The sequence below is a fragment of the Dasypus novemcinctus genome, chromosome 7 (genome assembly GCF_030445035.2).
Source record: "Dasypus novemcinctus isolate mDasNov1 chromosome 7, mDasNov1.1.hap2, whole genome shotgun sequence".
NCBI classification, from domain to species: Eukaryota; Metazoa; Chordata; class Mammalia; order Cingulata; family Dasypodidae; genus Dasypus; species Dasypus novemcinctus.
In genome coordinates, this window is record NC_080679.1 from 42,214,833 (window position 1) to 42,241,672 (window position 26,840).

Below are 26,840 nucleotides of genomic sequence, written 5' to 3' on the forward strand. Positions count from 1 at the left end.
TCTATATATAAATTTTTATGAATATATATAAGCATTACTTTAAGTAAAGCTCTCCATTATTATAAAATTAAATATATGAAAGAATGTGTGGATAATTTAATGTTAAAATTCTTGAACACATGTAAAAGAATAGCTATTCTTTAAGCATAACAAGTTGCTAAATGGAATGCTGTTTTTCCCTGGAATGGAAAAAAACTCCCTACCTCAAATACCTGAGCATCTGTTTTTGACTCTTTGGCATCTTCATGGTTGACTCTTAATGCATCACTAGACAGTTCCATCTTGATAACATATTCAATTCCATTTTCTCCTATTATTTAAAAGCTGAAAGAGTTTAAACATCTGATCAACTGAACACTTAACATTTTTACTGAATGTTGTATCTTAAATTTCTCATTTCCCCTACCCTTTACAATTTAAATCACTTCTATCTTATAGGTTAGAAAATTAACATTTTTATTAAATGACTTTCCAAAGCACCAAATACATTCAAGAAAGAGCAAAGATTAACATTATATAATTCCCTTATCCTATCCTTTTTTTTTTTTTAAGATTTTATTTATTTCTCTCCCCTTCCCCACCCCCCTCTGCCCCAGTTGTCTATTCTCTGTGTCCATTTGCTGTGTTCTTCTTTTGTCCGCTTCTGTTGTTATCAGTGGCATGGGAATCTGTGTCTCTTTTTTTTTTTAAAGTTGAGTCATCTTGCTGCATCAGCTCTCCGTGTGTGCCGTGCCATTCTTGGGCAGGCTGCACTTTCTTTCACCTGGGCAGCTCTCCTTACGAGGTGCACTCCTTGCCCGTGGGGCTCCCCTATGTGGGGGACACCCCTGAGTGGCAGGGCTCTCCTTGCACGCATCAACACTATGCATGGGCCAGCTCCACACGGGTCAAGGAGGCCCAGGGTTTGAACCGCAGACCTCCCAAGTGGTAGGTGGATGCCCTATCCACTGGGCCAACCGCTTCCCCCTTATCCTATCCTTAATTACAATAGTGTACTGACTTATTAAGTTTACTTTTAATTGGCAAGGTATAGTAATACCTCTAAAATTATTATTCTACACATATTTAATACAATAAAGGCTTTAACTTTATGGGTTGGGTATGCCCTATTGTAGCATTATATAGTTTTAGAAAAGACCTTGCTGTATATGGGGATCATTTATACACAAATCTTACCATTAATATACCATCATACCACTCAATATTAGTTTCAAAAGCTCTGAAAATGAGAAAATATTTATACCAAAATTTTTAGCCAATTAGGCCTCAGTTCTCAATTGGGGGTGATTTTGTCCCCACAGGGATATTTTATAATGTCTGGAGAAATTTTAGGTTGTCCCATCTGGAGATGAGGTGCTACTGGTCTCTAATGGTTTAGAGGTCAAGGATGCTGCTAAACATCTTACAATACACAGGACAACTCTTCACATCAAAGAATTATTCAGTCTAAAAACATCAATTTTGCCAACATTGAACAATGCTGGCCTAGTATATTATAGTGGCTACTGAAGTTCGTATTATCAAATGGACTGAAATTTTGCCACCAAAATTAAACTGGTAAATAATCACACTATTTAAACATTTAAAATAAGAAGTAAACTTTATAGAATATTTTAACAACTCACACATGCAATGGAAAGTAAATTCTTCTACAAATTCTTTAAATTCTTAAATTTAATTTTTAAAATTTACATTAAAGTAGACATTTCAGTATACTTCTATGGGTTTATACATGTAACTATCATCCCAGTGAGGATACCAAAAAATGCCATTACCTCAAATCCCAATATCGCCAACATTTAAACAAAAAGGAAAATAGTCATGGAGAAAGGAGGGGCAAAAAAAGGTAGAGACCTACAAAAAACAACTAGCAAAATGGCAGAAGAAAGTCTTGACTTATTAGTAATTACCTTATATGTAAATGGATTAAACTCTCTAATCAAAAGGAACAGACTGGTAGAATAGATAAAGAAGCAAAACCCAACTATATGCTGTTTACAAGAGATTCATGTTAGATCTAAAGACAGAAATATGTTGAATGTCAAAAAATTTAAAAAATATTCCGTGCAAATAGTAATCAAAAGAGATCTGAAATTGCTAGACTAATATGCAAAATACACTTAAATATAAAACTGTTAAAAGAGATTAAAAATGACATTATATATTGATAAAGGATCAATTCAACAAAAAGGTATAACAATTATAAACATATGTGCTTCTAAAAAACAGGGCCCCCCAAAATCTGAAGCAAACTGATAGAATTTAAGGAAGAAACAGTTCTAGAGTAATAGTTGGATAGAACATCTAAACAGAAGCTCAACAAGAAAAAAGAGGACCTGAACAACACTATAAATCAACAAGATTGAACGTATATATGGAACACTTCACCCAACAACAGCAGAATACACATTCAACTCTACTGCACATGGGTCACTCTCTAGGATAGACCATATGTTAGGTCACAAAACAGTTCTCAATACATTTTAATATACTGAAATCATACAATGTATTTTATCTGACCATAATGGAATAAAGTTAGGTATCACTAACAAAAGGAAAATCGGAAGAATCATGATTATATGGAAATTAAACAGCATACCCAAACAACAAATGAGTTAAATAAGAAATTTCAAGGGAAATCAGAAAATACATAGAAACCAATGAAATGAAGACACAATATATCAAAACTTACAGGATGCAGCACTGGCATTGCTCAGAGGGAAAAGTACAGCTACATAAACTATGCCTATAATAAAAAAGAGGAAGGAAACAGATGTGGTTCAATCAGTTGGGCTCCTCTCTACCATATAGGAGGTCCAGGGTTCGATGCCCAGGCCTCCTGGTGAGGGCAAGCAGGCCCGTGTGGCAAGTTGGCCCACGTGGAGTGCCAGCCCATGTGGGAATGCCACCCCATGTGGGAGTGCTGCCTGGCGCAGGAATGCCATCCCGTGCAGGAGTATCAGCCAATATTGAGAGCTGGTGCAACAAGATGATGTAACAAGAGACACAGAGGAGAGAAAATAAGATGACATAGTAGAACAGGGAGCTGAGGTGGCACAAGAGAGTAATCGCCTCTCTCTCACTCCAGAAGGTCCCAGGATTGGTTCCCGGAGCTGCCTAATGAGAATACAAGCAGACACAGAAGAACACACAGCAAATGGACAGAGAGCAGACAATGTGGGGGGAGGGGGGTGGGAATAAATAAATAAATAAAAAGAAGAAAGATCTCATATTAATAAATACCTTCACATCTTGAGGGATCAGAAAAATAAGAGTGAAGGAAACTTAGATTTAGCACAAAGAAAAAAAAGTGTAGATAAATGAAATAAGGAATAGAAAAACAATTGAGAGAATCAACAAAACAAAAAGTTGGTTCTTTAAAAAAATACAGTTGGCAAACATTTAGCCAGACTGATAAAGAAAAAAGATAAAAGGCTCAAACTAAAGACAGAACAAAAATGGTGATATCACAACTAACTTTACAGAAATAAAAAGGATCAGAGAATACTATGAACATGTGTATGCCAACAAATTAGTTAACCCAAATTGACTCAAGAAGAAATAAAACCTCAACACAACTATAACAAGTTACAGAGACTGAATCAATAATCAAAAAACTTTCCATCAAAGAAAAGTCCAGACCAGATTGCTTCACTGGTAAATTCTACCAAAGATTTAAAGAATTAACACCAATCATTCTCAAACTCTTCTGAAGAATTCAATGAGGGAAGCAGATTTGGCTCAATGGATAGAGCAAGCATCTGCCTACCACATGGGAGGTCCAAGGTTCAAACCCAGGGCCTCCTGACTCGTGTGGAGAAGCTGGCCCACACGCATTACTGATGCATGCAAGGAGTGCCGTGCCATACAGGGGTGTCCACGGCGTAGGGGAGTCCCACACGCAAGGAGTGTGCCCTGTAAGAAGAGCCGCCCTGCACGGAAAAACTGCAGCCTGCCAAGGAGTGGGGCTGCACACACGGATAGCTGATGCAGCAAGATGATGCAACAAAAAGAGACACAGATGCCTGGTGCTGCTGACAAGAACACAAGCAAACACAGAAGAAAACACAGCGATTGGACACAGAAAGCAGACAACTGGGGTGCGGGGGCAAGAGGAGAGAAATAAAAGGAAAAAAAAAAATTCAATGAGCCAGAATCACCTTAATATACCAAAGCTTGATGAAGACATTAAAAAAAGGGTATTACTGGGAAACGGACTTTGGCCCAGTGGTTAGGGCGTCCGTCTACCACATGGGAGGTCCGCGGTTCAAACCCTGGGCCTCCTTGACCCGTGTGGAGCTGGCCCATGCGCAGTGCTGATGCGCGCAAGGAGTGCCCTGCCACACAGGGGTGTCCCCGCGTGGGGGAGCCCCACGCGTAAGGAGTGCGCCCGTGAGGAAAGCCGCCCAGCGTGAAAAGAAAGAGCAGCCTGCCGAGGAATGGCGCTGCCCACACTTCCCGTGCCGCTGACGACAACAGAAGCGGACAAAGAAACAAGACGCAGCAAATAGACACCAAGAACAGACAATCAGGGGAGGGGGGGGAATTAAATAAATAAATAAATCTTTAAAAAAAAAAAAAAAGGGTATTACAAACCAATTTTCCTCACGAATGTAAGTGTAAAAATCCTTAACAAACTACCAGCAAACCAAATCAAACAACATATTAAAAAGATCAGGTGGGGGAGGGGAGGGGAAGTGGATGTAGCTCAAGTGATTGAGCCCCTGCTCCCCATGTATGAGGTCCTGGGTTCAATACCCCTCCCCTCAAAAAAAGATTAGGTGGGTATATGGGAACTCTGTATTTTCTTCATGATTTTTCTGAAAACCTACAACTTCTCTACTAAGAAGATATTAAAAATATTATTTACTAAGACTAAATAGGATTTATCCCAAAAATGTAGGGTGTCTCAACATATGAAAATCAATCCATGTATACACCACAGAATACAATGAAGGGAAAAAAACAACAACACAGTCTCACTAGACACAGACAGAAGATGCATTTGATGAAATCCAGCAACCTTTCTTGACTGAAAAAAAAAATGCAGAAAACTAAGAATATAAAGGAACTTTCCTAATATGATAAAGTCCATTTATGGAAAACCAACAACTAACATCATATTCAATGATGAATTCAAGGAAGAAGTAAAACTATCTCTATTGAAGATGACATGATCTTATATATAGAAAATCCAAACAAAATCAACTATAAACTTACTAGAGCTAATAAAGGAATTCAGCAAAGTGGCAGCATACAAGATCAACATGCAAAAACCAGCAGGGTTTCTATATTCTAGCAATAAGCAAACCAAAGAGGAAATTGAGAAAACAGTTACATATACAACAGCAACTAAAAGAATAAAATATTTAGGAATATATTTAATCAAGGATATAAAAGACAACGTACGCTGAAAACTACATTGACTGTTGAAATAAACTAAATAAATATCAAGACATCTCATGTTCATGGATTAGAAAACAATATTAAGATGTCAATATTACCCAAAGCAATCTACAAATTCAGTGGAATCTGTATCAGAATTCCAGCAGCCTTGTTTGCAGAAATGGAAATGTCAATCCTCAAATTCATATGGAATTGCAAGGGGCCCTAAAGAGCCAAAACAAATTTTGAAAAAGAATGAAGTTAGAGGACTCACATTTCCCAATTTCAAATTTACCACAAAACTACAATAATCAAACAGTGAAGTAATAGCATAAAGATTGACATATAAACCAATAGAACAAAACTGAAAGTCCAGAAATAGACCCACACATCTATGGCCAATTGATTTTCTACAATGAGGCTAAGTACATGCAATGGGGAAAGAATAGTCTCTTCAAAAAATGGTGTTTGCCAGGGAACTGAGAGAGTCTACAACTGCAAGCATGAGAATCCTACCCATCAGTCATGTGGGATCAAAGTCCCCTCTCGATTTAGAGGTGGAGTGGACATTGCCATCCCAAGGTCCTCAGGATGGAGATAAAATATGGATTAGAGCGGACTTACTAGTATTCCACTATAGAATTAGTGGAAGAAACTGTATCACTGATGTGGAGACAGTGGCCATGGGAGTCGCTGAGGCCAGGGAAAGGGAAGAAGAGATATGATATGGGGGCATTTTCGAGACTTGGAGTTGTCCTGAATGATATTGCAGGGACAGATGCAGGACATTATATCCATTGCCATAATCCACTGAATGGCCTGGGGGAGAGTGTAAATTACAATGTAAACTATAATCCATGCAGTTTAGCTGTGTTCCAAAATCTATTCATCAAATGCAATGAATGTGCCACACTGATGAAAGAGGCTGTTGATGTGGGAGGACTGTGGGAGAGTAAGGAGTGGGGTATATGGGAACCTCATATTTTTTAATATAACATTTTGTGTGATCTACGTATCTTTAAAAAAAAAAGACAATATAATAAAAAATATATTTTTAAAAAATGGTGTTGGGAAAACTGTATATCCACAAGCAGAAGAGGGAAGTTAGACTTCCTTACGCCATATACAAAAATTAACTTAAAATAGATCAAGGACCTCATACAAGAGCCCAAAATATAAAACTTGTAGAAAATAACACAGGGACAAATTTTAATGATCTGGGATTCAGTAATGAATTCTTAGATATGACACCAAAAGCACAAGGAACAAAAGAAACAGATAAATTCAACCTTGTCAAAATTTAAAACTTTTGTACATCAAAGGATATTTTCAAGAAAGTAGTAACAAACTGTAGAATAGAAGAAAATAGTAACAAACTGTATGTCGTATAAGGGCTTAATATTTAGAATATACAAAGAACTTTTACAATGTATCAAAAAGACAGCTCAATTAAAGGGGAAAAGATCTGAATAAACATTTTTCCAAAGAAGATATACAAATGGCCAACAAGCATATGAAAAGATGTTCAACATCATTAGCCATTAGGAAAATATAAATCAAAACCACAATGAGATATCACTTCAGACCTACAAGGATGGCCATTATTTTTAAAATGGAAAGTAAGTGTTGGAGAGGATACAGAGAAACTGGAATTGCAGTACATTTTTGATGGGAATGTAAAATAGTACAGTCACTGTGGAAAGCAATATGGTAGTTCCTCAAAAAGTTAAATATAAAATTACCATATGACCCAGCAATTCCACTTTTAGGTATATACCCAAAGAAAGTGAAAACAGGGTTTTTAAACAGATACTTCTACACCAACATTTATAGCACCATTATTCACAACACCCAAAAGGTGGAAGGAACTCATATATCCATCAACAGAAGAAAAGATAAACAAAATATGGTATAGACATACAATGGAATATAATTCAGCTGTAAAGTTAATTAAGTTCTGATACATGCTACAAAATGGATGAACCTTAAATATATCATGTCAAGTGAAATAACCCAGACACGAAGACAGATATTGTTTGATCTTACTTACATGAAATACCTAGAAAAAGCAAACTTCAGAGAGAGACAGATAAGGTTTATAGGTTACCAGAGGCCAGGGCAATGCGGATGGGTGAGAGGAGGGCAGGAATAGGTTGCTACAACTTAGGGGGTTAGTAGTTTAATTCTGAGGTGATGAAAAAATACGGGTTAATGGATATCAATGATGGTAGCACAATATTGTGAGGATAGTTAATACTGCTGAATTTTACACCTGAATGTAGTTAAAGTGGGAGAATTTGTGATGTTACTGAAACAAAATGTAAAAAAAGAATAATCCACAAAGAAAACTTACAGTTAATAAACAAAACTAGCAAAGTTTCAGTATACAAGATCAATATACTAATACTGACTGTATATCTGCATGCAAGTAATGAACATTTTGAAAAAATTCAGGAAACAATTTTATTTACAATAGCATCTAAAGGAATAAAATTTCTAGGAATAAATTTAACCAAGGAAGTACAACTGAAAACTACAAAACACTGCTGAAAGAAATTGAAGGAAACCTAAATAAATGGAAACATACTCCACGTTCATGAATTGAAAGACTTATTAATATGGTAATACTCCCCAAAGCAATGTACTGGCATTGCAATCCCTATCAAAACACCAATGGTATTTTCTGCAGAAATGAAAACACTGTTCATAAAATTCATACGGAAATGTAATCAACTCTGAATAGCCAGAACAATCCTGAAAAAGAAGAATAAAGGAGGACTAATACTTGCTTATTTAAAAACTTACTACAGGGAAGCGGACTTGGCCCAGTGGTTAAGGCGTCCGTCTTCCACATGGGAGGTCTGCGGTTCAAACCCCTGGCCTCCTTGACCCGTGTGGAGCTGGCCCATGTGCAGTGCTGATGCAAGCAAGGAGTGCCGTGCCATGCAGGGGTGTCCCCCGCGTAGGGGAGCCCCATGTGCAAGGAGTGCACCCCATAAGGAAAGCCGCCCAGTGTGAAAGAAAGTTCAGCCTGCCTAAGAATGGCGCCACCCACACGGAGAGCTGACACAAGATGATGCAACAAAAAGAAACAGAGATTCCCATGCGGCTGACAACAACAGAAGCAGACAAAGAAGATGACGCAGCAAATAGACACAGAGAACAGACAACCGGGGTGGGGGGGGAGGGAGAGAAATAAATCTTTTTTAAAAAACTTACTACAAAGCTACAGTAATCAAAACGGTGTGGTACTGACATAAGGACTGACATACTGACTAATGGGAAAGAACTTGAAAGTCTGGGAATTAATCCATATATCTTCCGGTCAACAGGTATATTTTATCTTTTTTTTTAGAATTTTATTTTGAAATACTTTCAAACTTACAGGACAATTACAAAAATAAAGTACACTGCATACATAGAATTGTAACATACTCCTTTTCCCTTCATATCCATCAATTTTAACACTTTATCACATTTGCTGTATCATTCCATCTATCTATCCATCAACGTATCAACCCATCTGTTTATCTATCATCTATCAATGTATTTTCTGAAATCTTGAGTGTAGGTGGAATACATCATATTCCTTGTATACTTAATACTGCCATGTACATTTCCTGGGAACAAGGATATTCACTTATGCATCCACCTTAAATGCAGTTATCAAGTTCAATAAATTTAACATTGATATGAGGCTTATAGTCTATATTGTTTTTCATATATCTCAATAATGTCCCTTAGAGCCTTCTCTCCTCCCTTGTTAGATCTCACCCAGGATCATGTACTGCATTTAATTGTCATTGTTTCTTTAGTTGCTATGCTTTTTTTTTTTAGTTAAAAATTTTAAAAGAAACTTTAGATTACATAAATGTTACATAAAAAATATAGGGGAAATTTAAAAAAATAAATAAAAGGCAAAATATATAGGGGATCCTTCATTAGTGTGGTACATTTGTTACAACTGATGAACATATACTGAAGCATTGCCACTAACTGTGGATTATAGTTTACATTATAGCTGTGTTTTTTAATTATGGGAACAGATATACAGCATAAACGTTCCCATCTCAATCACTCCCAAGTATATCATTCAGTGGGATCAATCACATTTACTAAGTTGCAGTGTCATTACCTTTACTAAACTTTCCCGTCTTACCATAAACCCTACACTCATTTTGTATAAGCACCCAATTGGCAACCTGTATTCTTATTTCTGTCTCTATGAGCTTGCATATTACCTGATATTTTATTTGTAGTTGGGCCTTAAATTTAACATTGTAAATCTATAAAAATTTCCTTTGCTTTGATACCAACTTTACTTCAATAGTGTAAACAATATTCTTACACCACTCTTCCCCCCCCACCTTCACGTGGTTCTTGTCACAACCCACTAATTTATCATTACATTTTTATGTATTTGCCTCTTAGATCCTGTAGGAAATAAAAAGTGGAGTTACAAACCAAAAAATACAAGAGTATTGGCATTTATAATTACCCCTGTCATTATCCTTACCAGAGATCTTTATTTCTTCAGGCAGCTTCAATCTATTGTCTATTGTCCTTTCCTTTCAACCTTCAGAACTCTCTTAAGCATCTCTTGTAGGGCTGGTTTAGTGTTGACAAACTTCCTCAACTTTTATTTATCTGGGAATGTTTTAAACTCACCCTCATTTTTGAAAGACAGTTTTGCCAGCTATAGAATTCTTGATTAGCAGTTTTTTGCTTTCAGTTCCTTAAATATGTCCTCCCACTACTTTATTGCCTCCATAGTTACTGATGGGAAATCAGCACTTATTCTCATTGAGGCTTTTTGTATGTAACATGTTGTTTCTCTCATGCAGCTTTCAAAATTCTCTATCTCTGGCATTTGACAGTTTGACTATAATATGCAGCTTGAGTCTATTTTGGTGTATCCTGTTGGAGTATACTGAATGTCTTCGATGTGTATATTCATGTCTTTCATTAAATTTGGGGAGTTTTCAGCCATTATTTCTTTGAATAGTCTCTCTGTCCCTTTTTCTTCTCTTTTGGGATTCTTAAAATGTGTATACTGGTATGCTGTAATTCTTAGGCTCTGTTTACTTTTCTTTATTCTTTGTTTCTTCTCCTCAAACTGAGAAGAAATGTCTTGTCTTCAAGTACACTGATTCTTTCAGCTCCAGTCTGTTGAATCCCTTTAGGGAATATATTACTTCTGTTATTATGGTCTTGGGCTCTGTTTGGTTCCTTTTCATAATCTCCATCTCTCTATTGATATTCTTTTTCAACTATTGTTTTCCTGATATCCTTTAGTTCTTTGTCCATGTTTTCCTTTCAGCCCTCTGAGCATATTTAAGACCATTTTTAAGAAGTCTGTCTGGTTGTTCCAGGTCTGGTCCTCCTCACTGCTGGTTCCTAATGCTTTAATTTTGTCTTGTCTGGGCCATCACTTCTTGCTTGTTCTGTAGTCTTTTTTTGAAACCTGGGTGTTTTATTAATTGAATGATATGTTGTTGCTGGACTTTAGACTATGAGGCTTCTGTTTTTTAAGTGTGTATCCTGCTAGTGTTATGAAAAAGAAAATACCTTTCCTAGACTTTGCAGATTGACCTGGGCAAGGGTTGTTCAGAACTTATCCATACAACCAGTTGAGAGACTAGTTTATAGGAGCCTTGCTGATCCTCTTTGAGCCTGCATTTTGTCTTTTTTTTTTTTTTAAGATTTACTTTATTTCTCTTCCCTTCCCCTGTTGTCTGCTCTGTGTCCATTTGCTGTGTGTTCTTCTGCGTCTCCTTGCATTGTCAGGTGGCACCGGGAAATTGCATCTCTTTTTTGTTGTATCATCTTGCTGCCTCAGCTCTCTGTATGTGTGGCGCCACTCCTGGGTGGGCTGAACTTTTTTCATGCGGGCAGCTCTTGCAGGGTGCACTCCTTGTGCATGGGGCTCCCCTATGTGGGGGTGCCCCTGCGTGGCATGGCACTCCCTGTGAGCAGCACTGTGTGTGGGCCAGCTTACCACATGGGTCAGGAGGCCCTGGGTATCGAACCCTGGACCCTCCTCCATATGGTAGGCAGACAGATGCTCTATCAGCTGAGCCACGTCTATTTTCCTGCATTTTGTCTTGGGCAGGATCATGGGGCCCTAGGATTCCCTTGTTTACATAGTTCCACATTGTCTCCTCTTTCCTAGGAAAGTTTCCTCACAGTCCCAGGCACCACTCTATGTTCTACAGTGAGCAATCCCTTGTCCCAGTTAGCATGACTTGACTGCTATCTCACAGTGTTCTGTAAGAGCACCCTGTGAACTACCTTCTATATGCAGAACAAGTTCCTCAAAGAGCACCCTGTGAACTGCCTTCTATATGCAGAACAAGTTCCTCAGGTCACCACCAGATAGGGTCAGACATACATGCTTCCAATATGTGCATGAGGTTTACTTTGCCCTTTCCAGAGGAGGACCATATATCTGCACTGGGAACATGGACCAGCTCCATGCTGAGCCAGTGAGCAGTGGGGGGAGGGGTCATCTAGGTCACCACAGCATCCTACCACTACTTTTTTTAGGGGGTACTGAGACTAGAACCCTGGACCTTATATATGGGAAGCAGGCACTCAGCCACTGCATTATTTCTGCTTCTCTTTCACCTTTTTTTTTTAAACGAGTGTATTTTATTGATACATATTAATAAAGCATACAATTCATCAAAAGTGTACAATCGATGGTATTTACTATAATCACATCATGCATTCAACACTTCAACCATTATTACTTCATGATTATTCAATCATTATCAATACTACTAATAAAAAACAGACAAGCAAACAAACAAGAAAATTCCTCACCTCTTAATCTCTTTCTGCTTCCCCCACTGTACATAGCTGCTGTTTCTGGCTATTCTATTCAAAGTGTATAATCAGTGGCTTTCAGTCTAATCAAAATGTTGTACATTGATCATCTCAAAAATTTTAGAACAATTTTATTACTCCAGAAAGAAAGACTCCACACTCCTTAGTATTCCTTCCTCAGACATACACAGCCACTAATCTCCTTTCATCTTTATAAAATGATTTATATTTACATTTTTATGTAAGTGGACTCACACAATACGTAGTACTCTGTGTCTGGTTTCCTTCACTTAGTATGTTTTTTTTGTCTGATATTAATGCTTTATACTATTAACTTATATTTGTTCAGCTTCAAAGAAAAATGGTCTTATATATGCAATCTACCCATACTCATATCTCACATAGCATATTTATATTTCATATAATATATTTTGTTCATAATAGGGCAATCATACAGTACTTGTCCTTTTGTGTCTCCCTTGCTTCATTCAACATAATGTCCTCCAGGTTCATCCACGATGTCATATGATTCATGATTTTATTTCTTCTTACCACTGCATAATATACTTCACAATTTGTTAATCCATTCATCAGCTGATGGACACATGAATTGTTTCCAACTTTCAGGTACCGTGAAGAATGCTTCTGTGAACATCGGTGTGCAGATATCTATTTTTTTTTAATTTTTTAAAAAAAGATTATTTATTTCTCTCCCCTTCCCCCACCCCCAGTTGTCTGCTCTGTGTCCATTCACTGTATGTTCTTCTGTGACCACTTCTATCCTTATCAGCAGCGCCGGGACTCTTTGTTTCTTTTTGTTGCATCATATTGATGTGTCAGTTCTCCGTGTGTGTGGTGCCATTCTTGGGCAGGCTGTACTTTCTTTAGAGCTGGGCAGCTCTCCTTACGGGGCGCACTACTTGTGCATGGGACTCCCCTACACGGGAGACACCCCTGTATGGCAGAGCACTCCTTGCGCGCATCAGCACTGCGCGTGGGCCAGCTCCACAAGAGTCAAGGAAGCCCGGGGTTTGAATCGTGGACCTCCCATGTGGTAGGCGGATGCCCTATCCGTTGGGCCAAGTCTGCTTCCCAATATCTATTTTTTAGTAGGCTTTTTCTTGATTTGAAACTCATCCCTTACTGCAGTCCTTTAATTGTTTTTTGGAATTTTGAGAAAGATATTCTGCCAGTTCTTGCAGGTTGTTCAAAGCTTCTGAAGGCAGGACAGGATCCAAAAACATCTCATTCTACCATCTTCATCAGGATAGGGCACATGGTTACAATTTGATGGTCATTATAGGTGGTAAATGGATACATGTGGTTCATTATACTATTTTCACTATTTTTATCAATGTCTGAAAGATTCCATAGTAGTAAGTAAAAAAAATTTAAGTTCTTACAGAAAAATATGCAGCAAAGAGGCTCATAAAATTATGATTTTAGGATGGTTCAAAAATTTCACAAGTAGTTCATGTTACCGTATAATATCACTGTAATGTATTAAAGAGAAAATACAGGGAAACGGACTTTGGCCCAGTGGTTAGGGCGTCCGTCTACCATATGGGAGGTCCGCGGTTCAAACCCCGGGCCTCCTTGACCCGTGTGGAGCTGGCCATGCGCAGTGCTGATGCGCGCAAGGAGTGCCGTGCCACGCAAGGGTGTCCCCCGCGTGGGGGAGTCCCACACGCAAGGAGTGTGCCCGTGAGGAAAAGCCGCCCAGCGTGAAAAGAAAGAGCAGCCTGCCCAGGAATGGCACCGCCCACACTTCCCGTGCCGCTGACGACAACAGAAGCGGACAAAGAAACAAGACGCAGCAAATAGACACCAAGAACAGACAACCAGGGGAAGGGGGGAAATTAAATAAATAAATAAATCTTTATTAAAAAAAAAAAAAAAAAAGAGAAAATACAAATAGGCGAATTCTAAATATTTATACACATCAACTAGTAGGTTCAACTTTTCAAATTCAATATATCGTTCCCAAGATAGGTTAAAAGGCAAACATTTTAAACTCATGATTTCTGAAGTATACATATATTACATTAAGGATCACCTGCAAATTTAAGAATTAACTGAAAGTAAAAGTAATCTTTTATAGTAAGTTTTCTCCTTTCTCGGAGCTTGTAATTCTTTGGATTAACTCCTTTCCCAGATATCTTTCTATGAGGTCATTATATATATACATAGAGAGAGAGAGAGAGTCAACAAATATTGAGAAATTATATTAAGTGTTAGGCTCTGTGTATATATTGATAGAAAAAAAAAAGACACAAACCTTGCCCTCAGGAAGTTTATACTTGTAAAAAGGCCATTACAATAAAATGTCCTAAGGTTCTCTCTAGGTATATGTGTAAAAACTTTCATTTTAAAGAAAACTTTGAGTTGGAGGTGGCGGCGGACTTGGCCCAGTGGTTAGGGCGTCCATCTACCACATGGGAGGTCTGCAGTTCAAACCCTGGGCCTCCTTGACCCGTGTGGAGCTGGCCCATGCACAGTGCTGATGCGTGCAAGGAGTGCCCTGCCACGCAGGGGTGTCCCCGTATAGGGGAGCCCCACGTGCAAGGAGTGCGCCCCATAAAGAGAGCTGCCCAGTGTGAAAGAAAGTGCAGCCTGCCCAGGAATGGTGCCGCACACACGGAGAACTGACACAAGATGACACAACAAAAAGAAACACAGATTCCCATGCCGCTGACATCAGAAGCGGAGAAAGAAGACGTAGCAAATAGACACAAAGAACAGACAACCGGGGTGGGAGGGTAAGGGGAGAGAAATAAATAAATCTTAAAAAAAAAAAAAAGAGTTGGAGGTCATCATGAGACAGCAGATTACATTTTATTTGAAGAAATTTCTTATGTCCTCTTTCTCAGTTCTGAATGCCTGAATTGTTATATATCAAGGAATCTGGTTCAAATGTTAAACTTCATGCTAAGAGGATAAAGAAATACTGGAACTGGTATCAGGAGCTATGGCTAAATTTCAAAGCTTGTATCCTTTAATATGAAATGTAAACCTGAGAGCGTCTTCCGATCCCAACCTAAAGTCACCTTTTTTAACATTAATAAACCACTTCTGAAACAGCCACAAAGTTCATTACCCTGCATGGTAGAAAATATCTTGTGGATAGTATCTTCATGCCCCTAAATGATTCTCTAAGTCTAGCCATTCCACATTGTATTTCTATTGGTTGGCTTCCTAAAGACCTTTCCACCAACTACAATACCTTCAGCACAGCATACATCTTCAGCACAGATTCATTCTTATTTAAAATGTTCAATTACAGTGCTCATGCTGTCATTTTTGTTAGGAAAAGAACAACAGGTATGAATGGTTCTCTCTCTGTAGTCTAAAATCAACCAAGAAGAAAGGAGACACAGATATACCAAAATATTTCATGCTTAAAAGCAAATGTATTCAATTCCTTTCCATGCAACCTATACAGTGCCTAGCCATCCAACCTTTAACAAGGTATCTCTATGCTTGTTATTTCTTTTTCCAAATCAACAGTTTGGGACAACCTTTGAGGATTCATTCATCCTCCATGGTGAGCCATCTTGTGATGTGTTCTGATACATAGTGTATGTAGGGAGGAAAGCAGCATTCTTGCTGACCTACAGTTTAGCCAAGTAGGGAATGTACGATAATGTCTATTTTCTTTTCTAACACCATCAAGCTTAATTAGGGCCGTAACAGTTAACCTGTACCAAAAGATGCCTACAGAGAACCATTCATATCTGCCACTGCAGGGAGGAAAGTATGAAAGAAGAGGAGGAGAGACTCAATGTCTTATAATGAAGTGTAGAGGCTGCTGGCTGGAAAAACACAACGGATATTTTCTAACCAGTGATGGAAGAAAAACAAAAAGACAGGAACAATGCAAATGAAATCGTCCTCCTTAGGATGGCATGCCAAGCAGAAAGCCTCCAAAAAATCCTTCAGTCACAAGAATATTCTTTTTCACAAATGATACCACCTCCTTAGCTTTGCTTTTGACTTCAGTAGGTATTTGGTTGCTCTTATGGAATTTCAGCTGCTCCCTGGCTTTTTTCCTATTCTTCTCTACTTGCTTCTAGTCAACTTTGATGTATCCAGTATGGTTTATATAAACTGAAGGAAAAATTTCCTCTCTCACAGCTGTTGCAGCCAACTTTCCAACCTTCTGGAATATGAAATCTGTTCACCATCCAGTGATACTTCCAATTAATAGCTGGGTCACCACGCTATATATTTCGGCAGAGGGTCCAGACTCCTGCCCAGCTTGTGCTACCATGGATGCAATTGGCTTTTTAGCCAATTCTGCAAGGTCCAGTGACTCAAAGTTTCCTTCTAAGTTTCCTTGACTGGATGTGGCCATTTCAGCAAGCTCATCTTGAGAGGACCAGGCTGGCCTATCTCTCTCTCCCTCTCTCTCTCAGTACTGGGGGCTGGGGATTGAACCTGAGACCTTGTATGTGGGAAGCCAGTGCTCAACCACTGAGCCATATTGGCTTCCCTGAGTTAGTTTTTTTCATTTGTCATACTTGTTTGTTTTTATTTTTTCAAAGGCACTGGGAATGGAACCCAGGACTTCCCATGTGGGAGGTAGGAGCTCAACCACTTGAGTCACATCCACTCTCCCAATATATTTTTCTTTTTTTTTTTTTAAGATTTTTTATTTACTTCTCTCCCTTTCCCCCACCCCCAGTTGTCTGCTCTCTGTGTCCATTCACTGTGTGTTCTTCTGTGTCCACTTCTATCCTTATCAGCGGCACCAAGAATCTGTGTTTCTTTTTGTTGCGTCATCTTGTTATGTCAGCTCTCTGTGTGTGCAGCACCATTCCTGGGCAGGCTGAACGTTCTTTCGCGCTGGGCAGCTCTCCTTATGGGGATTACTCCTTGTGCGTGGGGCTCCCCTACGCGGGGACACCCCTGCGTGGCACAGCACTCCTTGCGCACATCAGCACTGCGCATGGGCCAGCTCCACACGGGTCAAGGAGGCCCGGGGTTTGAACCAAAGACCTCCCATTTCCCATTTGGTAGGTGGACGCCCTATCCATTGGGCCAAGTCCGCTTCCCCCACCCCAATATATTTTTGACAAGGTTGCCAATACCATCCAATGAGGGAAAATGTCCTTTTTAACAAATGGTGCTGGGACAACTGGTAATAGCTACATGCAAAAAAAAAAAAAAGGAGTTGGATCCCTACCAAACAGCATAACAAAAATTTGCTCAAAGTGGATCAAAGACTTAAATATAGGAATTAAAACTTTAAAACTCTTAGAAGAAACTATGAAGGAAATCTTCATTATCTTGGATTTGGCAATAGTCTCTTAGATATGAAACCAAAAGCACAAGGAACAAAAGAAAAAGATAAACTCGACTTCACCAAACAAAAAAAAAAGCGAAACAAAACTTCTGTACATCAAGGAATGCTATCAAGAGAGTGAGAGGACAGTCTACAGAGTGGAAGAAATAAGTTGCACTTCAAATATCTGATGCCTACCATATATACTATATAAAGAATTCTTACAACTCAGCAATAAAAATACAATTAAAAATTTTTAAATGAGACATGGACTTGAATAGACATTTCTCTGAAGATATACAAATGGCAACAAACACATGAAAAGATGCTCAATACCATTAAACATTAGGGAAATGCAAATAAAAATCATAAGAAGATACTACTTCACTCCTAGAAAGATGGCTTTAATAAAAAAATTTTTAAAAAGGAAAATAAGTTTGACAAGGATGTGAAGAAGTTGGAACCTTCAGGCATTTCTTTTTCTTTTTAGGAGGTGCCAGGGATTGAATCCAGGCCCTCATACATAGAAACAGGCGCTTAATCATTCAGCTACATCTCCTTCCCTAGTGGGAATGTAAAATGGTTCAGCCACTGTGGGCAACAGTTTATTCCTTCCTCAACAAGTTAAACTTAGAAGTCCCATATTATTCAGCAAATCCACATCTAGAAACATATGTCCATACAAAAACTTGTATGTGAGTGTTCATAGTGGCATATTCACAATAACCAAAAGATGGAAACAACCCTAATGCCCATCAGTGGACGATGTATAAACAACATGTAATAGAGCTATACAATGGAATATTTAGTCATAAAAAGGTATATCTTCTACAATATAGATGAACATTATGCTTATGTAATGAAGAATGTCTGCCTTCTTTCACATATTCTGATTCTATTTATATAAAATATCTAAAACAGGTAAATCCATAGGAATAGAAAACAGATTGGTAGTTTCCAGGACAGGAGGAAGGAAGAATAGGAAGTAACCACTTAATCAGTACAAAGCAATTTCTTTTTAGGGTGATTAAAATATTTTGGAACTAGATAGAAGTAATGGTTGTTTAACATTGTGAATATACCAAATGCCCCTGAAATGTTTACTCTCCAATGGTTTATGTTATTTGAATTTCATCTCAATTTTAAAATATATACATGACAACCAAGAAAGTGTGAATATGGACTAGATGTTTGATAATATTAAGGAATTTTTTAGTTGTTTTTAGGTGTGTGAATGGTATTATGGTAATGTTAACATATAACTGAAATTATATAACGTTATCAGGGTCAGAGAAGCAGTATAATTAGGTAGAGATATAAAAAATTGAGATTAGTCAAATAGTGATTTGTAAAGTTGACAAATGGTAAATTGTGGTTGTTTAATTATTCAGTCCTTCTGTGTATTTTGAAATTTCCCTTAAAAGACTTTATTTATTTTTAACTAGGTCACTTTTTTTTTTTTTTACAAGGTACTGGGGATTAAACTCAGGACCTCATAAATGGGAAGCAGGCACTCAACCACTGAGTTACATCTCCTCTCCTTAAAAGACTTCTAAAAATTGATGGGGGATGGGGAATGGGGAGTTAAGGCACAATGTGTATCAGGTTTCTGTTTGGGGTAATGGGAAAGTTCTGGTAATAGATGGTGGTGAGGGTAGCAGCACAACATCGTGAATGCGCTTAATCCCACTGAATGGTATGCTTGGGAATGGTTAAGATGGGCAAGTTTATGGTGTATGTGTATGTGTGTGTGTGTGTGTATTTTCACACTTAAAAGAAAAGAGCAACTATAGACAATGACAATTAAATATAATATATGATTCTAGGTTGGATCTTAAAATGTAGGAGAAAAAGTCCATAGGACATTATTGGGATATATAAGAACACCACAGAATACAGACAAAGCCTTTATCAATGTTAAAGTTCTTGAACTTGATAACTGTGCCTAAGGTAGTTATGTATGTAAATATTCTTATTCTGGGAAATGTACATGTAAGTATTATGTGTTCAAGCAGCATGATATATAGAACCTACTCTCAAATATTTAGAAAACAGGCAGATGGACAGATGGACAGACATGGATGGAATAATAGAGCAAATACAGCAAAACTGTAAAATTGGCGCATTGCAGTATTGTGGGAGTATGCTGGACTTCTCTGTATAGGTTTTATATTATTTTTGCAACTGTCCAGTTAAGTTTGAAATTATGTCAAAATAAAAAGGTTAGGAAAAATGCAAGGTCTTCTATATATAAAGTCGTTTTTTTTTCCTCAAAATTTTCAAAAACATAGACCAACCCGATAAATACAGCTGAGCTGCTTCAGAGAAAAGCCATCAGAAGAAAATAAGAAAAATAAAAGGAGTGCTTTATTTGTATTTTCTGAACAGAAGTTTTTTCTGACAAGTAATAAATTATTTTAGTCAGTGAAAAAAGGCCAAAATGCATCTCAATGTGAAGAACAAGTTCAGACTAAAACTTTATTTGACTGAGTATGACATAATCTGCCTTAAAAGGACAATAGCTAAATATATGAAATTTGGGGGGAAAATTTTGATAAAAGATGTGTAATACCTATGCACTAAAAAGCATAAAACAATGCTAGAATAAAAGAATAACTAAAAATGTAAATATATACTCTATTTGTAGAATGGAAAACTTAATAGTTAACATGTCAAGTGCCTCCAAACTGATCTGTATATTCTGTACAATAAACCCCGTCGAAATCTAACTAGGCTTTTTTGAAATTAACAAGATGATTCTAAAATTCAATTGGAAATACAACCATCTTAGAATACCCCAAAAAAACAATAAAGTTGGGGAGCTTACACTATCTGATTTTAAGACTATTAAGCTATAATAATCAAGATAGTGTATTATTGATGTAAAGATATACAAATAGATCAATGGAACAGAATAGAGTCTAGAAATAGACCTACATATATATATTAATATTCTGTTCGCCTAAATGTCAAAACTATTGAAGGGAGTAAGGATACTCTTTCAACAAATGGTTCTAAAATAACTGAACAGACATATACAAAACAATAAACCTGACCCTGACTTCATACTATCTGCAAAAATTAATTTTAAATGGATCAAAGACTATAAAACTTTAAAACTTACATAAGAAAACTTAGGAAAAAATCTCTGTGACCTTGGGTGTGGCAATGATGCCTTAAACATGATGCAAAAAATATGAAATTAACAACATTTGATAAAGTGGACTTCATCAAAATTAAGTATTTTTGCTCATCACAGAAGGGGAGAAAATATTTACAAAACATATTCCTGACAAAGGTTCATTGACTGTACATGAAATAATTGTTATAAAAGAGAAAAGAAGTTTATTAAAGTTAAAAAAAAGAGGATAATAGTTTCATTTTTTGCCTTTTTCATTAGAAGAATCTGTTATGAAAATTTTTCAATAAATGTTTATTGTTCATGTTATTACAAAAGTAATATATGTTAATGTAGCAACATTGGAAAGTTAGTCACTTAAAATTTTATAAAAAACACATCTATCAACATTTTTGTAAACATTCTTCCAATTTTGCTTTAAGTATGTGTTTATATGTAGATATTCATTCATTGAATAAATTATTACAGATTACCTAATAGGCTCTATGTGCTAAGGCTATTATGGAAAAATAAGACACTCAAAGTCCCTGCTGCATAAAATTATATTCTACATATTTTATATCTGTATCTGAATTTTTCAAATCAGGTTTATCTCAAGATATCATTAAGGAAGTGATCAATACTTTGAAATGTACTCAGTCTTGCCAATTAGCTACCATCAATTTATGGCATGCAGAAGAAACTGACCTGAATATAGAGATTTAATTAAAGGAGATTGATGGTTGCTTAATAGAAGTTTCTTCAGACTTACTGAGGTTTTTCCATAGATCTAAGATTTTTGGAATTAAAGAACTTTAGAAAATTCAAAACAGTCTACTATCAGGTAATAAGATTGCACTTTTTTAACGATGGTATAAAACATTGGGATACAATAAACTTCAAAGCTGAATGGAATAAAACAGGAGCTTTATGGATTTGGTTCAAAGTAGACGTATTCAGACAAACTGAAAGCTGTTAGAAGGCAGCTTGGAACTGCATTATTTTAACTCATAAATCTGCTTACTATTCAAAAGAACTGCAGACATTTGAAGATTTCTGGAATGCTTTTGTAAAAATAAAGCTACACTTACAGGAGAGAGCTCTTTATTTTGATAATTGAGAATAAGTTTTTCTGACTACCTTTAGAGTATAAACTTGGTAGAATTTTCTGTATGATTAGGTGTCTGTCCTATCAGCATGAATCTTTTAAGTGTAAAAAGACAACTGAAATGACTGTAAACTGAAATCAATAAAAAACTCAAAGAGAAATACAAAATCTGAATAGGGTTACATGTGTATTAAAGAAAATAAATCAATTATTAATAATCTTCCAAAAAAGAAAGCACCAGGCCCAGATGATTTCACTATTGAACTTTACCAAACACTTATCTACAATATCCTCCAGAAAATAGAAAACGCGTTGTATGAGGCCAGCATTCCCTAATACCAAAACCAGATAAACCTATTAAAAGAAAGAAAAACTATAAACCAATATCTCTCATGAACATAGATGCAAATATCCTCAAGAAAATATTAGTAAATCGAATCCAATAATGTATAAAAAGAATTATATACCACAACCAAATGAGATTTATTATAGGTATGCAAGGCTAGTTCAACATCAGAAAATCAATTAATGTAATGCATCACATCAAGACGGTGATGAAGAAAAATCATTTGGGAAGCCGACTTGGCCTACTGGTTAGGGCGTCCGTCTACCACATGGGAGGTCCGTGGTTCAAACCCCGGGTCTCCCTGACCCATGTGGAGCTGGCCCAGGTACAGTGCTGATGCGCACAAGGAGTGCCCTGCCATGCAGGGGTATCCCCCGTGTAGGGGAGCCCCACACGCAAGGAGTGCGCCCTGTAAGGAGAGCCGCCCAGCACAAAAGAAAGTGCAGCCTGCCCAGGAATGGCGCCGCACACACGGCGAGCTGACCTAACAAGATGACGCAACAAAAAGAAACACAGATTCCCATGCCGCTGACAACAACAGAAGCGGACAAAGAACACGCAGCAATAGACACAGAGAACAGACAACTGGGATGGGGGGAAATGGAAATAAATAAATAAAATAAATAAATCTTTAAAAAAAGAAAGAGGATTTGACACAACCCAACATGATAAGAACTTTCAGCAAACTAGGAATAGTGAAGAATCCCTCAATTTGATAAAGAACATCTACAAAAAACCCTATAGTTAACAGCACACTTAATGGTGAAAAACCCGATGTTTTCCTCAAAGATTTGATACAAGGCAAGGATGTCCCCTCTCTCCACTCCTATTGAACACAGCACTGGAAGTCCTGGTTAATGCAACAAGATATGAAAAGGAAACAAAAGATATACATGTTCAATATCATGCCATAAGGGAACTTAAAATAACAATAAGATACCACTACACATCTATTATTACACCACGACTAAATCCAAAACACTGACAACACCAAATGCTTATTAGGATGTGGAACAACAGGGACGCTCATTCATTGCTGGTGGGAATGCAAAACGATATAGCCACTATGGAGGACAGTTTGGCAGTTTCTTGCGAAGCTAAACATTGTGTTATCATATGATCCAGCAATTACGCTAGTAGGTATTCACCTAACTGAGGTGAAAATTTATGTCCACAAAAAAACCTGCACATGAATGTTTACAGCAGATTTATTAAAAATTGCCCCAAACTGGAAGCACCTGCAAGAGGTGAATGGATAAACAAACTGTGATAAATCTGTACAATGGAATATTACTACAATGATAAAAAGAAATGAGCATCAAGCTACAAAAAGCCATGGAAGAATCTTAAACGCTTCTTGCTAAGTAAAAGAAATCAATCTGAAAAAGCTACACATTGCATGAATCCAATTATATAACATTCTGGATAAAGGAAAACTATAGAAACACAAAATTCAATGGTTGCCAGAGGTTGGGGGTACTGTGGGGAGGGATGTAGAGGTTAAATACAGGGGATTTTCACAATGATGAAACCATTTTTTATGATACTGTAATGGTAGATACATGACATTATACATTTATAAAAACCCATAGAACTGAACAACACAAAGAGTGAACCTTAATATATACTATCAACTTTGGCTAATAATAATGTATCAATAAAGCCCATTAATTGTAACAAATGTACTACACTAATGCAAGATGTTAAGAATAGGGGAATTGGAAGGTAGGGTAGGGAAGAAGGTACAGGGGGTCTCTGTACTCTCTGCCCAATTTTTTGGTAAATCTAAAATTGTTCTAACATATAAAGACTATGAATTCAAAAAAAGCAATTGGGTTGACTGTGAAGAAAAACAAGTAACAAATCACAATATATGAATTGCAAATTTTCTGGAAATTTTTGGTTATGTTACCACACTCTAGACAATGTTAGAGTTTGGAAGTACACAAAAGTATATATTTTTTTATTAAACTTTTTAAATAAAACCAGAAGGTTTTAACAGTAAACTATTCTAAATAGTTGAAGAGAGTATTCTGGAGTCATGTAGAATGGGTTTGAATTGCAAGCTAATGCTGCCATTGTCAAATAAGTTACTTGTCAAATTAGTTAACCAATCTGAGCTTTAGTTTTCTTATTTGCAAAATGGAAACAGTAATATATCTACCGGGATAAGATTGTTGTGAAGAGTAAATAAAACATGCAAAGGACTTGGCTCAGTTCACAATACATTGTCAGTGCTCAATAAACGTTTTTATTACTTATGATTTTGTAAAGTGAGGTAAAAATTTCTTCTATCTGGACTAAATAAACCCCTGAGTTCTTGAGGACAAGAGTTCATCTGTTAAATACGAGACATTTCATTGATGTAATCAAAACTTATCTTGCTTAGTAGCATTCTTCGAAATATACTTTTCTGTATACTGCCTTTAAATACTGAAAACAAATTTATACTTTTAGGTGAATAGGCTCTATTTCAATATTATTATTTAGTTTAAAAATATTTATACATCTCATAAACATATAAAGATGCTACAAAACATAAACGTCTTCTAAATATTCCATAAATGTAGTAACGAATATTAAGCCTGCTTAGATTTGATGAAAGATCCAAACTACCTTTTCTGAATTTCAATTTCTAGTTCTTCAAAATGAGAAGTTGCTATGCATGAGCTGTAAGATGCCATCCGATTTAAAGATTCTGTTTCTAATAGTTGAATTTCATGATGAAATTTTTTATCCATTGAACAATTATTTATCAACTTTTTTTTTTTTGGAGGCACCAGGGATTGAACCTAGAACCACATACATGGGAAACAGGTGCTCAACCACTGAGCTACACCCACTCTCCCTCTCCTTATCAACTAATTTTTAAGTCTACTTCACAGAAAACTAAAAGAACTGTATTTAAAGAGCAAACTTTTACAAAGTTGGATTTAATTGAAAATAAAGTCATACTGAGGCACTTGTTAAACTGAAAAATTTGCTGTCAAGAATACAATTTGGGAAACGCACTTGGCCCAGTGGTTAGGACATCTGTCTACCACATGGGAGGTCTGCAGTTCAAACCCCGGGCCTCCCTGACCCGTGTGCAGCTGGCCCATGCGCAGTGCTGATGCGCACAAGGAGTGCCCTGCCACGCAGGGGTGTCCCCCGCATAGGGGAGCCCCATGCGCAAGGAGTGCGCCCCGTAAGGAGAGCCGCCCAGGGCGAAAGAAAGTGCAGCATGCCCAGGAGTGGCACTACACACACAGAGAGCTGACACAAGATGACGCAACAAAAAGAGACAGAGATTCCCGCGCTGCTGACAACATAAGCGGACAAAGAAACAAGATGCAGCAAATAGACACAGAGAACAGACACGGGGGGAGTGGGATAAATAAATAAATAGATAATCTTAAAAAAAATACAATTTAACTTTTTAAAGTAAATTGAACGTATTTAAATAGTAACCGTCTAAACATGACATGTAGATTAAGAAATATTTCTGAGGGTCTTCTACTTTGATTTTTAATATAAATACTGTTATGGTAGAATAAATGAACTATGATTATGAATTGCCATAGCTATAAAATAACTTAGTGTTTACTGAATGTTGCCGCCTTTCTCCGCCCCTCCTCCCCTTCCAGCCCCTGCCTCCCTTCCCGCCAGTCCCGCCCATATTACCAACCTACAATCTGCCCTCTTCCCCAGTAACTGCTTACGGCGTATTACCAGAGGTCTGCCCCCCCAGCTTTAGCCAATCCGCAGCCACCCCTCCGCCCTGCTCTCCCCTTCATACTCCACCCCCTTCCCTGCCTATATAACCAAGTGTACTTCCGCAATAAAGCAGACCTGTTCTTGCGCTCAAGCGGTCTCCGTGGTTTTTCCTCAACCGCGCGTCCCCCACGCCTGGAGAACCAGTGTTCCCTCTTGGAGCACCCCCCGCCGGCGGTTCGGCAGGAGCAAGCCCCCCCGACTCTTGGGCCTGAGGGAGGACGAAACCCTCCCGCTCAGCCACAACTGGCGCCCAACGTGGCAGCTCCTCCCCCGGCCCCTCTCTGCTGCTGCTGCTGCTGTGATCGTCCTCCTCTCCAGGTAGGGACCCCTCGCCGTCGTCCCGTCCCTATCCCGTCATGGGCGCCTCTTTGTCATTGCGTCAAGCGCCACAAGTCAGGGCCCTTGCTGCCCTGCTAGATGCCAATGGAGTCTGTGTCTCTTTGCGGCAACTCCAAAAGTACTGGGACCTCTTACTCCCCTTTAATCCGTGGCTCGCCACCTGCCAACTCTGGAGCCCGGATACATACTTGCGACTCATAGATCGAGTCACTTCCGCCATGGAGCACGAGAAGCGCGCCTTCCCAACGGGCCTCTTACCCGTTCTCGTTGCCATTCGCGCTTGTCTCCTCGGCGACCCGACCGAGGCCGTTTATGAAGCTTCTCCCAAACGGCCTCTAGACTGGGATCCCGATGAGCCCGCCGACACTGACTCTCTGTCTGACCAACTTGCTGCTGCTCTTGAGCGCGAACCTCCCCGCCCGAGCTCCCCGCAGCAGACAGAAACCATTCCTGCCGCTCCCCAAGATGGCGGACTTCCGCCTTCTTCCCCCACTTCTGCCCAAGATGGCGCACATCCGGCTTCTTCTCCGCCGGTGTCCTCCTCCTCCCGCCTCTACCCGCCTCTTCCTGCCCAGTCAGCATCCGGTTCGGGCCCGGAAACTGCATGGTCGCCATCTTCCGCTAAACCGGAAACGCCCCTCGTGCCATTTTGTCCGCTGCCGGATGTGGCTGCTCC

The 26,840-nt window shown here is 38.2% G+C and overlaps 1 protein-coding gene and 1 pseudogene across 24 annotated transcripts in view; both read right to left on the reverse strand.

Moving 5' to 3' along the window:
• Window positions 1–26,840, reverse strand: part of CARF (calcium responsive transcription factor) — a 117,633-nt gene that overhangs the window by 78,160 nt on the left and 12,633 nt on the right. For 14 of the 24 annotated variants that reach the window (XR_011649227.1, XR_011649229.1, XR_011649221.1 and 11 more), the window contains one exon: window positions 204–324. The exons of 4 other annotated variants lie outside the window; for them this stretch is intronic. Coding sequence is in view for 6 of the 20 variants with exons in the window: in XM_071216176.1 (XP_071072277.1) it covers window positions 204–281 (78 nt within the window). In the remaining 14 variants the exon portion in view is untranslated. The remainder of the gene's footprint in view (window positions 1–203; window positions 325–26,840) is intronic. 6 more of the 24 variants (XR_011649224.1, XR_011649223.1, XR_011649219.1 and 3 more) reach the window with 1 other exon arrangement.
• LOC101417558 (FUN14 domain-containing protein 2 pseudogene) lies at window positions 15,640–26,384 on the reverse strand (annotated as a pseudogene).